The following is an 18,814-nucleotide window of genomic DNA, read 5'->3' on the forward strand; positions in this document are numbered from 1 at the left end:
ACCTCTAAGAATTTTTTAATTTCCTTCCTAATATCTTCTGTTATCCATTCATCATATAATAGCATATTGTTTAATCTCCAGGTGTTGGAGTAGTTTCTGTTTTTTACTCTTTCATTTATTTCTAACTTCAATCCATTATGATCTGATAGAATACATGGTAGTGTCTCTATCTTCTTGTATTTGCTGACATTAGCTTTGTGGCATAATATATGGTCTATTTTAGAGAAGGATCCATGTGCTGCTGAGAAGAAAGTGTATTCGCTCTTGGTTGGATGGTATATTCTATAAATGTCTGTTAAGTCTAAATTATTGATTATGTTATTGAGGTCTATGTTTTCTTTGTTCAATTTTTGTTTGGAAGATCTGTCCAGTGGTGAGAGAGGTGTGTTAAAATCACCTAGTATTATTGTGTTATGGTCTATTTGGTTTCTAAAATTGAGAAGGATTTGTTTAACATACATGGATGAGCCACTGTTTGGGGCATACATGTTTATGATTGTTATATCTTGCTGATTTACGCTTCCCTTAAGCAGTATGAAATGTCCTTCTTTATCCCTTCTGACTAACATTGGCTTGAAGTCCACATTATCTGAAATGAGGATAGATACTCCTGCTTTTTTGCTGAGTCCATGTGCATGGTATGTTTTTCCCCATCCTTTCACCTTTAGTCTGTGGGTATCTCTTTCTATGAGATGAGTCTCCTGCAGGCAACATATTGTTGGTCCTTCTTTTTAATCCAATCTGCCAGTTTATGTCTTTTGATTGATGAATTCAGGCCATTAACATTCAGGGTTATTATTGAGATATGATTTGTATTCCTGGTCATTTGGTTCATATTTAAAATTTTATTTATTTATTTATTTATTTATTTATTTATTTTTTGACACAACTTGGTTCCTCCTTTATTTGACAGTTCCTTTAGGATAATTCCTCCCTTTACTGATGTGCTTCTTTGTTTTTTATCTCTTCCTCATGGAATATTTTGCTGAGAATATTCTGTAATGCTGGCTTTCTTTTTGTAAATTATTTTAGCTTTTGTTTATCATGGAATGATTTTATTTCATTGTCAAATTTGAAGGTAAGTTTTGCTGGGTATAAGATTCTTGGTTGGCATCCATTTTCTTTTAGGGCTTGAAAAATGTTGTTCCAGGCCCTTCTAGCTTTTAGGGTCTGGATTGAAAAATCTGCTGATATCCATATTGGTTTCCCCCTGAATGTAATTTGGTTCTTTTCTCTCGCAGCCTTTAAAATTCTGTCTTTATATTGTATGTTTGGTATTTTCATTATAATGTGCCTTGGTGTGGGTCTGTTGTAATTTTTGTATTTGGAGTCCTATAAGCCTCTTGAACTTGATTTTCCATTTCATTCTTCAGATTTGGGAAATTTTCTGATATTATTTCATTGAATAGATTTTTAATTCCTTTGGTTTGTTTCTCTAAGCCTTCCTCAATCCCAATAATTCTCAGATTTGGCCTTTTCATGATATCCCATAGTTCTTGGAGATTCTGTTCATGATTTCTTACCATCTTCTCTGTTTGTTCAACTTTGTTTTCAAGGTTAAATATTTTGTCTTCAATATCTGAAGTTCTGTCTTCCAGGTGTTCTATCCTATTGGTTATGCTTTCTATGGAGTTCTTAATTTGGTTTATTGTTTCCTTCATTTCAAGGATTTCTGTTTGGTTTTTTTTCAATATCTCTAACTCTTTATTGAAATGATCTTTTGCTTTCTGTATTTGCTCTTTTAACTGTCGATTGGTGTGATCATTCAATGCCTGCATTTTCTCTCTCATCTCATTGTTTGCTTCCCTAATCATTTTAATTATGTACATTCTGAACTCCCTTTCTGTCATTTCTTCTGCCATGCTGTCATTGGATTTTATTGATGTAACATCTAGATTTGTTTGGGGCATTTTCTTCCCTTGTTTTCTCATATTGTTCAGGAATCAGTGGGTCATTAAGATATTGCAGATTTCCTCTATCGACTTATAATGTCCCTGAAGATTGCTAGTATATCCCCTCTTATCCTTCAGTAGCCTGAAGTCTTGGAGGAAGTTGATAATGCGGAGCTCCACGAAGAAGTTGCCTCTCTAGGGGTGGTGACCCTCAGGTGGGGTATATTCCCTGCTAGTGGGCAGAGGTGCCTCCACTTGTTGACCAATTGTCATCCAACGGGGAACTGGGCTGCGGGCTGAGGCAAGGCCTGTTTGTGCCTGTGTCTCTGGTTTTACCGTCCCTGTGGGAAAACCTCACTCGGTAGGGAAGACTCACCCGGTGGGGAGGTCTCGCTGGTCAGTTCCTCTGGTTTTACCGTCCCTGTTGGAAAACCTCACTCGGTAGGGAAGACTCACCCGGTGGGGAGGTCTCGCTGGTCAGTTCCTCTCCTAGAGGTTCCCCTCAATCTCCAACTACCACGTGGGCTGGGCTGTCTTCCTCTGCAACGTTCCCAGGGGTCTGGACCTACCTCCTGGGCCTGGGAGCCTCACCCTTCGCAGACGAGTCTCCTTAGGCTGCCTCTCCTCAGAGAAGCTGCCCGCAGTCCTGGAAACTTCACTCCACCCCTAGGCGTGTCTCTGTGCGGCTCTTCCAGCAAGAAGCCGCCTAGCTCCTGGGACCCTGCTCTGCACCTAATCGCCTGGCTATGCGGCCCCTCCTCTGAGCTGCCACCTGGAGCCCCGTACAATAGCTCTGAGACCCAGAGACCCGCCACACACCTCTTCCTCTGGACAGCCGCCCGGTGTTCCGACGAAGTCACTAGGAGTCCAAGCAACTCACTTCGTGTCTCCTCCTCCCGCCAACCGCTCGTAGCCCTAGGCAGTCACTCCGAGTCCAAGTGACCCGCCCTGTTCCTCCTCCTCCTCCTCGGGGTAGCCCCCCGCGTGTTCAGGAGCGGTGGCTCCGAGACCAAGTGACCCACCACGCTCCTCCTCCAGGCAGGCCACCGGTGTTCAGGAGGGGTCGCTTTTAGTCCAATCAACTCACCACTCGCCTCTTCCTCTGGCAACCGCTTGTGGCTCTGATGCAGTCACTCCTAAACCAAGCGACCCGCCGCACTTCTCCTCTTCCTCCGGGCTGCCCCCCGGTGTTCAGAAGCGGTCGCTCTGAGTCCAAACAGCTCGCCATGCAGCTCCTCCTCAGGCAGCCGCCTGTAGCTCTGATGCAGTCACTCCTTAGACCAAGCGACCCACTGGGCTCCTCCTCCAGGCAGGCCACTGGTGTTCAGGAGTGATCGTTCTGAGTTCAAACAGCTCGCCACGCAGCTCCTCCTCTGGCAACTGCCTGTGGCTCTGATGCAGTCACTCCTAGACCAAATGACCCACTGCGCTCCTCCTCTTCCTCTGGGCAACACCCTGGTGTTCAGAAGTGGTCGTTCTGAGTCCAAACAGCTCGCCACGCAGCTCCTCCTCAGGCAGCCGCCCGGAGCCCCAGTGGTCGCTCCAAGCCCAAGTGCTGTGCTGAGCTGCCTCCTCTACGATGATCCCAGTGGTCCGTGTTTACCGCTCCAGCGGGGGGAGGGGCGTCTCGCCGAGCAACTCTACTTCACAAAGTTCCCTGCTTTCTGGGGCTACCGCCCCATCCGGGACGCCTCCCCAATGGGAGAGACTCACCCTGTGGCTTTGAGTTGGTCCCAAGTCTCTAACTATCTCCTCTTTTGAATCTTGCGTCCTGGAGGAACGTGAAATACAGCCGCCCTCTAGTCCGCCATCTTGAAAACCCAAGAAAACACCTATTCACAGTGGTGGCATGTCAGATTCCTGAGCAGGCAAAGGATTTGTTCAATAACTGGCATTGGCAAAGAAATTGGGATTTTGTGTGTGTGTTTTACCATATAAAAAAGCAATTCCAATGAATTAGTAACTTAAATTAGGATTTAAAAAAAATTCTTAGGGGAAATTACATTTAAATATAGCTAAAATATTAGAAGGAGGAAATAATTTCTAAACCAAAACCAAAAAAAAAAATCATCAACTAGAAAAAAATTGAGAATTTGACTATAATAATATTAACAACTTTTAAATATCAAAGCTATCTAATTGGTGAAAAGATGTTTCAAACTGGAAAAATATATGTTTAAGTTGCATATGAAAAATTAGTGCAAAGATTATGCATTTCTATGAAATAAATAAATAAACCTCCTACAAAAATCAAGTAGAAAAGTGGACAAAACAATAAATAGAGTTAAAAACTCAATGGTTGGATTTATAAGTCGATTAAACACAGATAAAAAGGCAGAGAACTGGAACCTAGGTCAGAGTAAAGTCTCCAGAATACAGCACACAGATGCAAAAATTTAGAAAAAAAAGGAGGAATCAATATAAAAGGGAAAGGAAGAAATACATTTAAATAGTAAAACATAAAAGACAAGCATAGCTATTGTTAAGAGTCCCTGAAGAGAGAGAGAAAATGATGCCATAGCTAATACTTGAAGAACTAATTGAGACTCTTCCAGAAGTGAAAAAAGACACTAATCCAAAGACACAGGAAGATTTATGAATCCTAATCATGATAAATGAAGAGAAAAATCAAACCTATACACATCAAGGTAATTTTCATATTAAGTAAAATACATGATCTTCTAAGAAGATACCTCTTTAAAGAGAGAGTTCAACTGACTTCCTAAGAGCAGCAACAAAATGCAGAAATCAGTGGAATAATAACTCCATGGTTCTTAAAGAAACAATTGCCAACTTATAATTCTATATCCATGAAATTATAGTTCAGTAATCAAGATAAAAATCAAGAATCATTACCTCATCATCACCATCAACAAAAACAACAATTTATTGCTGGAATATTTGAATTTAAGGAAAATGTAAAGGTTTTCTTTTTGACAAGAAGGAAAATAGTTGCAACAGGAAGGAAGATCAGAGATGCAAGAAGAAATAGAAAAAAAATTTAGTAGGGTTAATTTAATGAAAAGTAGGATAGAACTTTGAATTGATAATTTTTTGAACATTAAATAAGTGTAATCTGTATATAACTTACAAAGGTTCATATTACATAAATAAGATAAATAAAGTATTTTACATAAATAAGAAAAAGACTACAAGGTCAGGAGAAAAATGGATGAGATAACTTAATCATCATTGCACTAAGTGGGTTATGAATATAGAAATATTCTTGGACTCATCAATAAGAAAACTTCAATTAAAACCATAACATTATACCACTATTTTATAAAATAATACCTACAAGAATGGCTGAAGTTACAAAGATTATTTCTAAGCATTAAGATATAGAGCAAGTGTTGGTAAGATGCAGGACAACAGCAATTCTTGTGGCTGCTGGGGGGTGTTCATATTGGTAAAACCATTCTACACAAGGTTGAATTACAGGAAGATATTTGAACTTTACTAATTTGAAATTTTATTCCTGGGTAAAAAGTCACAAATATGAGAATTTCCACAGCACTATTCTTCAGAGTAGCAAAAATACGGTGGGATTTGGAGGGGGGAATACCACCAATAGTAGATTGGATTAAGAAAAATTGCAGTATATTCATATGACAGTACTGTAGCACTAAGCCATGAAAATAAGTATGGCCCTATCTAGTTGCCATGTAGATGAATCTTACAGACATAATATTGAGTAAATAAATTTATAACCTGTTTTCAAAAAAGAAAAAAAATGATATTCTAAGTGAACATAGGAGTTGTGACAATTAAATATTATAAGGTATAATGTTTGAATTTTAATTGCTTTTAGGAACTAAAGATGGTGTTGTAATTGGAGAGGGTGATGTTGGTTAACTGGCAAGGAAATATTTCTTGATTTGAGTGGTGGTTACATGAATATTCACTTTATAGTTATTCATTTTAAAATACATCTTAATTCTATGTAATTTTCTTTTTGAGTTAAATACCAGACCTTAAATTTTATGACAGAGTTACAGTACATGAATATGGTAATTGGCACCAAAACAGGCAAGAAGACTGATGGAATAGAATAGAAGACAGAGATAAATCTACGTAAATACAGTTATCTCATATTAGACAAAGGTGCCTAAAGCAGGAGACTATCATGCCAAGTGAACTAGGCCAATACCAAGAAACCAAAGTCCTGACGTTCACTCTGATACGTGAATGTTAACACAAAATGGGGGTGCTGGGGAAGAGTAGAAGTTCATTGGATTAGACAAGGGGAACGAAAGGAAGGGAAGAAGACGGGAATAGAAAGGACAGTAAAATGAATAGGACATAACTTTCTTATTTTCTTATATGAATACATTACCAGTGTAACTCCACATCATGTACAACCACAAGAAAGGGAAGTAATGCTCAATGTATGTATAATATGTTGAAACACACTCTGCTTATCATGCTAAGCAAAATAAGCCAATCCCAAAAAACCAAAGGCCAAATGTTTTCTCTGATATGTGAATGCTAATTCACAATAAAGTGGGGGTGAGGGAAAAATAGAGATACTTTGGGTTAGGCAGAGGGGAGTGAAGAAAGAGGAGCAGGTACTGGGGTAAGAAGGATAGTACAATGAATCTACATTATTACCCTATGTGCATATATGATCACACAATTGGCATGATTCTATACCATGTACAACCAGAAGAATGAGAAGTTATATTCCATTTATGTATGATATGTCAAAATGCATTCTAATGTCATGTATAACTAATTAGAACAAATAAAAACACACAAAAATAGCTGGGTAAATGGGAGAAGATCAGTAGAGGGACTGGAACAAGGGGAAGGGAAAAGGAAGGGGAAGGAGAGGTACTAGGGTCCTAATTAGGATAAAATATATTCCATGTTTTTATAATTTATACCAAAATGTATTCAACTGTCATGTATAACTTAAAAGAAACAATAAATTTTAAAAAAAGATAAAAAGTCTTACACATGGCACTTAATTATTTCCTTGAGATTTACAAGTTAATAGAAGTTTTAGTACATTTTTCTATACTTCAATAACCTGTCTGTAACTCTTAGAAAATTGTTTTGCCTAACTTTTGTTCTTACTGGATTGCTTAATGTTGAAGTAGTTAAAAAAGTCATGCTACACCTGTGATACATCAACTGGATTTATCCTCTGTGATATATATGATAGACATATAATAAGGAAAGGCAATCTTTTAAGTATTGAAAAATAATTTTGAGGAGATGTACAGTACAGTATATCATAATGTGCTACTTGAATCTGTAAGAAACAATATTTACTAGCCATAATGGTAAAAACACTGTTTCTATAATGATATAAGCACTGTTTCTGTAGCTGCAAATTCTAAGATAACTATACTGAAATGAAGAAAGGAGGTAGTTGTGGGAATTGGGTAATGCTCATCTGCAATCTCTGGTGGTTAATCAATCCTACCTACAACTGAGAAGTCAAAATTATATTCAAACATGGATCCAAAGTTAGAAGAAATATTAAATCTGATAGAGCTGGGGTGCTTATCTCTGAGCAGTAGGACTGGGGAAAGAAGGAAAGGATGAGAGTTTTATGATGAGTATTTTCTGCTTTGATGTGTAAACTATGGACATATATTATTCTCTTAACTGGTAACATTCTCCTGGATGACCATCCCAATCTGTCTCATGTCCTAACAGTGTTGAAGTAGGTGTCCCTTCTATGTAAAAGAGCAATCACATACTTGCCTCTCTTTACCCCTGTTCTGATTTCCACATTTAAGTAAGTGTATGTGTACATGCTTTTTATCTTTACCAGCATTATTAAATGTTTCCAGTCTGAGAACTGATAATTTTTTTAGCCAGAGGAAGTTCTCATCTTTTAAATTGTATCATGAAAAATAGCACATATAAAAGTATATAAGATATATTCATTGAATAAAAGAAATGATACAAAGTCTACATTCATGTACCCCCTCATGGATGATAATAATAAAAATTACTCAAGAAAAGAAGGATTATATCGTTTTCATTCCTTATTGTATCATCTCTAAGTCTAGTTATCTGACTCTTTCAGAGGATTTGAAAGCTGCATGATTTCGATTTATGTATTTTGCTTGATTTAGCCATATTTTTGTTGCATGTAACTAGTATCTTGAATTACACAAATATGAGTTAATAACCTATATGAAATTTCAAAGCATACCTTAAATTTTTTGGTAACTTTGTTACCAAAGAAAGAAATGTGTTCCTTTCTCTATCAGTTATTCATTTTTGCTTAAATTCTCCCAAGATCTTTGTGACTTAAAATAGCAAGAAGAAATGTGAAGGGGAAAATGACCTCGGGAAAAAAAATCAAGTCCAGCATGCACACTTATAACATCTGATCTCAGGGTCAAGCTCCAATCAAGAATGCAACTCTTAAGATTCTTCAGAGCTTGGAAAGATGTGGGGTGGTACCCTGAAGATTCTCTCAGTTAGGTCAAGGGGCTTTAGAGAAGTGAAGAGAAATCTGTCTTCAAGGAATCGTGGATATGACTTGCTCCCATTCTTTGGTTTGCTGTGACTCAGTTGGGTGATACTTCTGTTCCATGTGGTTTTGTTGGAGTGATTTCTATGACTGCATTTGGCTGAGAACTTTAGTGGGCTTCAGTGTCTGAGTTGACATCATTTATGTGTCTGTTGATGTAATGGTGCTATCTGGAACAGCTGGCAGCTGGATGGGCTTCTTTCTCCATCTGAATGGATGATTATAGACTGAAAGCAGAAGCTGTCATACCTCTTCAAGGATGGCTGGCCATAATGGACACACTATTACTTGTGCACATTTTACTAGATAAAGGAGTCAAAAAACAGAGCAGATTTCAGTCAAAAGGCCATCCTGGATTTAATTAAGGGGAGTACGGAACTCCACTTTTGGTAGGAGGAATGGATTATGTGTAAGTATTTGGAAGGAATAGTTTTCTTTAAAAATATTCTACCATAGTCTTCCCTCTGTCTGGTTGCAAGAATTTACACCCTTACCTTGTACAAAACATTCTCACTTTCTCTCCCCAAAGTCCTATATTGTTATGGAATCAACTCAAAGTCCTGGATCTTCTCACCTAAATGTGATCCAGATCTCATGGGTCTCCTCAGGTATAGCTCCACCTAATACAAAGACTGGTGAACTGTGAGCTGAATAGGTTCTTAAACCATCAGCCAACATACCATGATGAAGTAGAGATAGGAAAATTGTAATGGACACTCCCAGTCAAAAAGGGTTGGGGTAGTAATGGAGGACATACAGAAATCTGAAATCTGTCTCTCTGAAATTCTTAAATCTATTTGAGCTCATATTATTGGAACCCCTTACTCTCAGGGCAGAGAATCTCTTTACGATTGTGGTCCAGTTGTGCAGGTCTGTCCTCATGAGCTAACCCATTTCTCCTTGATTCTTGCCTCTAAATTCTCACCTTTCCTTTCTCCAATAAATGGCCTATGTTTGCACTTGAATACCTGTTACTGTCTGATTTCGGCTTGCACTAGATTAGGAGCTTAGAGCATGCTTTTTCTTATGTACTCTCTCTGTCTCTTCTACTCCAAACTGTCAGGACTGTTACTAGTAAAATTTAAGACTTGCAAATTTTCTCTAAATCTTATTCAGATTTATGTCATGCCCCAAAAATCATATTAATGATTCCTAGGAGACAGGTTTCTCTTAAAGAATGTCAGGCTTCCTGGAATAATGTCTCAGCTTCTTGGATCCCTTTGATCTGACTGAGAGCATCTATATGTCACAACTCTACCTGTTTCTGAAGTCTAAAGAATCTGATAGTCACATTCTTGATTGAAGATTGACCCTGAGAGCAGATGTTATAAGGGTGAACATTGGACTTGAATTTCTTTTTCTCTGGAGTCATTTTCCCTGTGATATTTTTTTGGCTAGTTGGAGAGACTGTTCTGGGCCTTTTACACTTCCTCTTAATTCTGATTCAAAACTAAAGAATTTCTCATTAAAGACAAATTTCTTATAATATCATAAATGATTAAACTAAAATAAGTGAGACTCAGTATTCTTTGGGGGAAATCTTCTTAGCCAACTTCACAATTTCATGAGGTACATTTTCTATCATCCATGATATTGCCAGACAAAGTATTATAGAAATTCTACAATGATAGCATTGGTTGTGCTTCCTCTAGCACCTGGTAGCAACTTCTTTATGGTCTTTCCAGCCCTGCCAACAGTCTCCATGAAACCCTTCCAGCCTCTGTCTAACTTGGAAAGGGCCATATTTTGACTCCTAGAAAGACAGTACTCCATTTCCAGTATCAATTTTATCCATTTCTGCAATGATGTGGAAACAGAACTGCTATTCATCGATAGCGCCATAAAGTAGTAGAAGATACTAATGTATATCACATGTGATGATCCAAAATCATGGTGGATTGTGCAGTGTGCTCAACTATAAAATACATGAAGGTCAAGGCGATCCCATATACCATCCTATGTAAGATCAAAATGCCTTTCAAACCTGGCTAATTTATTTAGTGAATGATGTTTGAACAATCAATCACTGGAGAAAAATAATGATGTTATTTAGCTCTCTGAATGTCACACACACAATGAATCCCAGAGAGCTTGGATATTAAAAATATGAAAACACAAGAACCCTACAAAAATATTCACTTAATTCTATAACAGAGAGGTCTAAAAAGTGCAGAAAAGCAAAGAGCCAAAATAAATGAGTTTTTCGTTTAGAACACATGCAAACTAAATGCTTCCTTAATAATATAAAAGCACAAACACAATTAAAAGGCAGAAAATGGTGAAACATTACATGCAACAAAAGACACAAAAGAGTTAATATCAAAATATATTGAGTATTAAAAGTCAATAAAGCAACAGATGACTTCCCTGATAGACCATAAAAAAATAGAAATTTCAAAAAGAAAGGAGAACAGTTAAAACACAAAATTGTTCAAATATACTAGGAACTAGAATTGAAAGTTATAAAATGAAACAATAAGAATTCATTTCATACACTTCAACTATACTTTAAAAATCTCTGTATTAAATATGCATTCCCCAATGTTTGACAAACTCATTGATTTGAACTCTGCTAGTGGATAGGTGACTGCATAGAACAAAAACTTCATCAAGGTCAGTCTCTTCTACTCAATTTGCACTTCACACTTCCCATTCTGAGAATTAACAGCTAAATTAATAATAAATGTGCCATATTTGTGCACAAAATTATGGTCATGAATGATGATAGCAAGTGTAGAATAACCTAAATGCCAGCTAATAGAGCCACTTAAATAATATTAATACACATTTAGGAAAGCATCTGAGGTAAGATATATTCCAACATATTTGCCCAGGTTAACGCTGGACATGATATTGTTTTTCTTTTTCCTTCTTGTTCATTATTATTTCCTAAAATTGCTATGAATATTACAAAGGAAACTCTCTTCAATTAAAATATGTGTACATATTTCAAGCATTAATTTAGAACCCATGAACCTTATAGATACACTTACTCTCCCAGAAAAACAATCTCAGTGTTGATTTCCCCTGACTTGTGGCGTAGAAAATTCCTCAGGAAAGCAGTCACGCTGTCTACAGTGATGTTTCCACAGACCACAATGAACCTAGGCAGCAAGAATAGGCAGATGAATCATCTGAAGAACAGAAGTACCATGGTTCACAGGGAATGGATTCCAAGACTACCAAAGATACCAAAATTTGCAGGTGCTCAATCCTGTAACCTCAAATCATCATTTGATTACTTATAATACCTAATGCATTGTACATGCTATGTAGTTACTGCACTGTCTTTACCTCCTTGAATATGCACATAGTTTGCTATAGATTTCCACTGTAAATCATTGTCAGGGAATAATGACAAGGGAAATGTATGTCATATTCATTTTTCTGCAATTTCTACCTATGGTTCGTAGAATCCATGATAACAGCTTCTTGTTAGGATTTAGTGATGGACAATTAGTTTAAGCTTGTTTACAAATAAATTTAGTTTTTAATTCCCAGATTTTTGTAATAGGAACACTAAGGGAAGCATCTCCAATGTACAAAAGAAGCACCAGATTTCTGTAGTCTTCTAGCTCATCTCAAATGAGGCATGTTTCCAAACACCTGAATGGCATGTAGCTTTCCAGAAGCACAATTGTTGATAGATTTGATGAAACTGTTTATGACTTACAATGGATTTTCATTCAGTTTTATCCCCTTGATTCCTGATGGTCAGACAGACCTTTTTTTGCCATTGAGGAACTGAGGCTCAGGATAGTTCAATCCACTTTCCCACGGCCAAATGGAAAATACCATGTGAGCTAACCCCACATTCTAGATCATTTCCTTTTATCTCTCACATTTAAAAATATCAGGTAGATATGAAAAAATAAGCCCTATGGAGAGAAATCTAGGACAGGTACAGAAATAGATGTTTTTAGGGTGAAAAACAGCCATCAGTTTTCTTAGGCTTAATATATTTGAATAAAACTATTTTTTTCCATTAATCACTTAAGAAAACTGAAAGAATAATGCTAGCCTAAGTTAACCTAAAATTTTCCAAAATTTTCTTAGTGGTTGATTTCTCATGCATTTCATATACCTTTACTGAAATGAAAAGGAACAGATTTTGAGACTTTGACTTATCTAGGTTATTATATTACATCATCTTATTTATTTTTTTCATTAATTTCATCATATTTTCCCCTTCCTATTTAGACTTCTTCTCAGTCAACCACAGTTGTTTTTTTTTTTTTCTAATCATCAGATATGGTAAGGAATCTCTCCAAAGGGATTAATCTCCATTATGCCTTTTTATTGTGTGTTCTAATTGAAAAACGATCACATCAAATTTAAGACCTCCAATGCCTTCTTTTCTTTTTTTATGTGAAAAAGCATAATGGAAACCAAGGTAACATAAATTCACAAGGAAATAGAATAAAAACCCTTCCACATACAGTTTTCCTTCTGGGAATAAATGGTCATAGCTTGGGCAAAGACAATGATTTTAGAAGTACTGTGGAAGTGGGTAAAAATTGCTTCTCATTGTAGTAAATCTTTGCCCAAAAATTAACTCCAAGACTTAGGGGAGTTTTACCTAAGACAACTGAATTACATTAAGTATTTTAAATTTGAACCATGGTTTTAACTTTATCCGTTATGTAAAGTTTGCCACAAATTCACCATATGATGGAAATGAATGAGATAATTAGTAACAGAAGAGGTTAATTAATGATAAAGAATGTAAATTTGAATTAGACAAAGTGAAGTGAAAGGAGGGGAGGGGATATAGAGGTAGGAATGAAAATAGAATGAATCAGATATTATTACCCTATGTGCATATATGATTACACAACCTGTGTAATTACATCATGTACAACCAGAAGAAAAGTTATACTCCATTTATGTATGATTTATCAAATGCATTCTACTGTCATGTATAACTAACTAGAACAAATAAAGACATTTTAAAAAGAATGTAAAAATATTGCCATAATCACTACTACTTATTGACAGTGAATTATAACATTATCTGCCATTTTAGTTCTACATATTTTCAGAATAAAATTGGTGTTTATCAAAAAATAAAGAAATAAAGCCAGGAGGTAATGAAAGAAGGGTTTCATGCAAAAATTCAAGATAGCACCTATCAAAGAAGACTCTCAGACCACAACCTTGGACAAAATCCTCCAATCTTACACAAAAAAGTGCTTCTATAAGGGCATCTGCCTGACATCTGTCTATTCAACTCACACTGGTACCACCTCTATTATTAGTCTTTGTAGCCAATGATTATTCTTTCAAGATATCTTCTGTAGTCTACCCCCATATCACCTTTATTGTTTATCCTGGGCTCAAGAGTTCCTCTGACCTCAGCCTCTCAAGTACCTACTACCACAGGCATGCACCACTGTAGCCAGCTTTCATTTCACCTTTAAATCACCCCCACTGCCTTTACCTTCTTGAATATGCTCAATGGAAAGATGTATTCCCATGCCAAATTTCTTCCATTCCCAACTTAATATCATTGTTCCTTGGAGAATCTCCCCCTCTCCGTTATTTAGGTTCACGTACTGGATTTAAAGCCCTTATAATCTCTGTATAGTAGTTTGCATCAAATATTTATTTGTATGGTATTGATACTAGAATAGTCCCTTCAGTGATGGAGCAACTAGCCAAAATATTCACATTTGATTCTGTAACCAGGACAGGTAATAGGCATCTATAATGAGATATGTAACTAGTAGAATATGTGAAACTGTAGAAATTACACTTGAAAAGATACTTACTTCTTCCCTTTGACCACTTCATAGGAACTGGTGTATTTCCTTTTGTTAGCAAAAAGTTCCACCATTTCAGGGATATAATTGGCAAATAGAATCTAAAGTGATCAGCAGATAAAACATTATGATTTATTATCTTACATTTAATTAGTGAATTATAGTTATACATCATATTGGGGTTTATTTTGATACAGTCAAACAAGCTTGGAATATAATGTGCTCCATCCACTTTAATCCCCAGTACATCCCCTCCTCAACCCTTCCCCTGTTCTTCTTCCTCTACTCTACTGGTCTTCCTTCTATTTATTAGTAATTTTTAAAATTAGTGCTTTGTAGATGCACAGAAAGATGAAATTCTCTGTGGCATATTAATATATATAATAGCATAATTTGGTCAATTTCATTTTACCATTCCTCTCCTTTCCCATCCCTCTACTCTCCCCATCCATCCCCTTCCTATGTTCCACAGATCTTCCTTTTGTTTTCATGGAATTCCTCCCCATTTTCCCCCTTATTTCAGTCTAATTTCCTTGGTGGATATCCAAAAAAACTTAAATCAATATGCTATGGTAATATAGTAAGATATGGAACCAGATCAAGTGCCTGTCTACAGATAAATGGATAAAGGATGTGGTGTATGTATATACAAAATGGAGTTTTATTCAGCTACGAAGAATTAAATTATGCTGGTAAATGGATAGAACTGGAGAACATGATGCTAAGTGACATAAACCAGATTCAGAAAGTCAAGGGTTGAATGTTTCCTCTCATATGTAGAAGCTAGACCATAATAAGATCTCACTATTTTGACAGATATTCCCAAATTCCAAGACTATAAAAGAAGGCACATATAACTTTCTTCCATCTGTCAGGGGATATGACAATTAGCTGCATTTTAAAAGGGAGCCCATTTTTCTTGATTAGTCTTTGGATCTGGTTAAAATGTAATAAAATGCTTTTCCGCATACAAAAATGATAGAAGCAAAGATAAGGAGAAGGTCATCTCTCTACTGGTTTTGCCCTTCATGACTTCCAATTTCCTTCTTCATTCTGACTCTGCACTATTTGGGCATTGGAAAAATGCAAGGATTATGGGGCTGAGGGAGCTTAAGAGATAATGTTTGATATGAAAGGATGTAACACTGTGGACAGGAGGGTATGAAGATGAGGTGGAATGCAGAACTCTCTTATTTTTTTTTTTCTTTTGGTACCAGGGATTGAACTCAGGGGCACTTAACCAATGACCTACATCCCTGCCTTGCACCCTTTTTACATTTAGAGACAGGGTCTCACTAAATTGTTAAGGGCCTCTCCAAGTTGCCAAGGCTGGCTGTGAACTTATGATCTCCAGCCTCAGCCTCCTGTGCCACTGGGATTACAGGCATGTATCACAGCTCCCAGCTCTGTTATGATTTTTAAGTAACTAAAAGTCACTAAAAGAAAAGGAGCCTTCCTTTGCCCTTAATAAACTCCTGAACCAAGCATAGATGCCCACTTATCTGAAATTAAATGCTGATGGGTAAGAGCTTACTCATTTGGGCTGAATGAAACAGAACTTTTCCAGATCAAATCTCAAATGTTCTTCTTTGGAAGAAAGACTTTAATTTGATGATAAAAGATGAAGGAAGATAGGTTTATTCAAATTAAGGTAGAGGCTAAGGAAAGTTTTCTTCCTTTTTCTATCCTTTACCTCTGGAAACCAAGAAATTGCACCATGGGCTCTTAGGGATGCAGTTAATAAAGTTTGGGATTTATGCTTCTTTTCATTTTCACATGACACCTGCTTCAAACTTATATTGCTTTACTTCTCATCACTAACCAATATTTTTTCATTCATATAACTATATTCAAAAGATACTTAAAAATACTGTTCACCAAACTCCCCAGGGTGAAGAACATGATAAAGGTCCGTCCTAGGGATGTCTTGGCTACCACATCTCCAAAGCCGACGGTTGACGTTGTTGCCATGACCAGATAAATGGACTCAAAATATGTTATATTTTGTGAATTTCTACCTTTGAGCCAGGGATCACCAGAATTTTCCACCTGTTCAAAGAGAGAAGACTTAGATCTCTGAATGGAATCTAAGGAAAAGTTTAGAATGAATAGGCAAAACCTCAGATTAATCTCAAGTTCATCCAAATGAAAAATTAAACGGTTCTGAGGCTGCTGTGAGGGCTTTGCACATCGTGGATGCGGTTGTAAAGCCTCAGTTCTCTTCACTGTCATTATTGTTGAATCTGAGGGGACAGTGACTTGTGCTCAGTATCTGAAATACTTCAATGGTATGGGAGCCATTGCTCCCACTTCTCTTCCAATAAGGCACACCATTGCATAGTGGAGCCCAGGGACTCTAAAGACTCTCAGGATGAGCAGTTACCACTCATCTTTATTTACTAACCAGATCAGGAACACCATTAAGGAAAGGAGCACTTAAATGTTCCTTTTAGTGAGCTTAAGTACATGAATACTAGCGTTAAAAAAAAAAAAAAAACATGAGTTTCCCAAGTATTTCCCCTTTCCACACAAACATATTTCCAGTGATTAAAAAAAAAAACTCTGAAATATATTTTCCCATTTTTTTCCCGTTCTTTACATTTTAAGCAAACTAAATTTATTATATTATCTTTCTTAAATTAAATAATGAACAGGCATTTTATTTGAGTGTTATAAATATACAAGCTATATATTTTATATGTTATTGTTATGTATATATGCCATGCATTTTACATATGTTTATACTTTTATGTAATTTATAAGTATATATAATTTATAAGTATGTATTTATACACAATTATCCTTTTTCCCTTCTTTTGACACTTTTTCCCCATAGCTTACATATTTCTTGATGTTTTCCATTTCCATTTACCAACAATGATGATAAAATTTTGGAGATGTCTGGAGAAAGTAGGTGCTTTGTTTTGTTTTTAAAAACTGGAATGGAGATCAGAAGTCATGTAATTTGCTCAGATATTTGGTCACTTTTTGAGTGATGTTCTAAATACAGAACTTTTCCTGGTTTTGATGGGGTAAGGGGTTAAAACTGTTCACTCCTTTAACCCCCGACTCCAAAATAGAAATGAGGTTGTATGTCCATACGTAATTCCCATGGCTGATACTGGATATTGTTACAACATGCACTAATCTGCTTCCTCTGACTCTCTGAGTCTTCACTAGTTTTAAGACTAGTATATATCAGATGAAAGACAAGTTTAAGTCACTTCTGTATATTGGGACAGTTTCCTTGAAGCTTAAACTCCATTGTCTTTCACAACATCTTGGCAGAGTGATTCAATATTATCCCTGAGAAACATGTTGTACAGAAGAAAAGCAAATTGATTCCAATCTGAGAATATTCTTCAAGATAATTTAACCCTTTAAATTTTAACTCACCGTCTTTGAGAGTATTTATTTCTTCAGTGTTTCAAATCCCTTTCTACTTCCCTGGCATCTCTCTAAACTGCCCATGTAGTTTATGGGGGAAGAGAGTTGGCAGCTTTCAGCGGACCCATCTGTTCACTCTGCTCTTCCTTTTACCATGTTGGCATCAACCCATCAGATCAAGATAGAAAGTAAGTTAAAGTTAAGGTAAAGGGTTATGGACCAGTGGTTTGATACTGAATGGTTACCTAACTCCCTATTTTAAAACTGAATTTCATGTTTTTAAACTTTACATTTCAATGTAGTCCACATAAGACATACCATGTAGGAGGAGGATACCAGAATACTCTCCTGTCTTCTCTCACCTCCCACCAATATTATATTAGTTATATTCATGTGGCACATGCACATTCTAGCTTTTAACCATAAATTGTTTAGTTATGTTGTCTCTCTTTTAAATTAATTCAGTAATCCCTAACACTATTTTTTATTACAGACTATTCACTTTTTTTTTTTTTGTAAGTTTTGATTCATGACCTTTGCATCTGGATTTGATCAGGATATATTCTGAAAGGGGCCCATAGGTGTTATTTTCCCTTACATGTTTAAAGTAATGAAATAGGTTACATTTTCTTTCACACAAACTTCAGGACATTTCTCTCTCATCTTCTGGTATTCAGTAATGCTACCAAGAGATCCAATGCTAGTTTTTCCTTCTGTTAATGTGGGTCTTGCTTTCTTCTGCATGGATTCTTTCCTTTATCCTTGTCAGTCAGTGACTACTCCAAAGCATGGTCAGAATTAATAATTGAGAGTCATTGTTTCTGGAATACAGTACACTTTTCAATCTATAGATGAATAAACATGTTTTCCAACAATTTTCTGGGGCCATTTTTTGCATCCTTTCCTTTGGAAATACTTATTATATTTATACTTTGTTTAATCACTGTTACCCATCTTTCATGTTTCTTCTCCACAATTATGTATCTTCTTTCTGAGTCAGTATTTTTCCTTTGTCCTGTCAGGCATGTTTATGTCACTTTTATTATATTTTGGTTCCTTTTAATGATTTCTGCTGTGTAATAGTTTCTTCTTCTTCTTCTTCTTCTTCTTCTTCTTCTTCTTCTTCTTCTTCTTCTTCTTCTTCCTCCTCCTCCTCCTCTGATATCTTTCAATTTCTTTTATTCCTCCAATTAATAATTCCATAGTTGAGACCTTGTATATCTTTGTATGAAGGAATATTTCAGTTTTTTAAAGAGCCACTTTCACTTTTTTTTTTC

At 36.3% G+C, this 18,814-nt stretch overlaps 1 protein-coding gene across 1 annotated transcript in view; it reads right to left on the bottom strand.

Annotated features, from left to right (window-relative positions):
• The window catches only part of Kcnu1 (potassium calcium-activated channel subfamily U member 1), a 147,395-nt gene that overhangs the window by 96,223 nt on the left and 32,358 nt on the right, over positions 1-18,814 (bottom strand). The window contains 3 exon segments of the mRNA XM_047549678.1: positions 11,382-11,492; positions 14,160-14,251; positions 16,029-16,199. Coding sequence (XP_047405634.1) covers positions 11,382-11,492; positions 14,160-14,251; positions 16,029-16,199 — 374 coding nt within the window.

Source organism: Sciurus carolinensis, chromosome 4 (assembly GCF_902686445.1).
Source record: "Sciurus carolinensis chromosome 4, mSciCar1.2, whole genome shotgun sequence".
NCBI classification, from domain to species: Eukaryota; Metazoa; Chordata; class Mammalia; order Rodentia; family Sciuridae; genus Sciurus; species Sciurus carolinensis.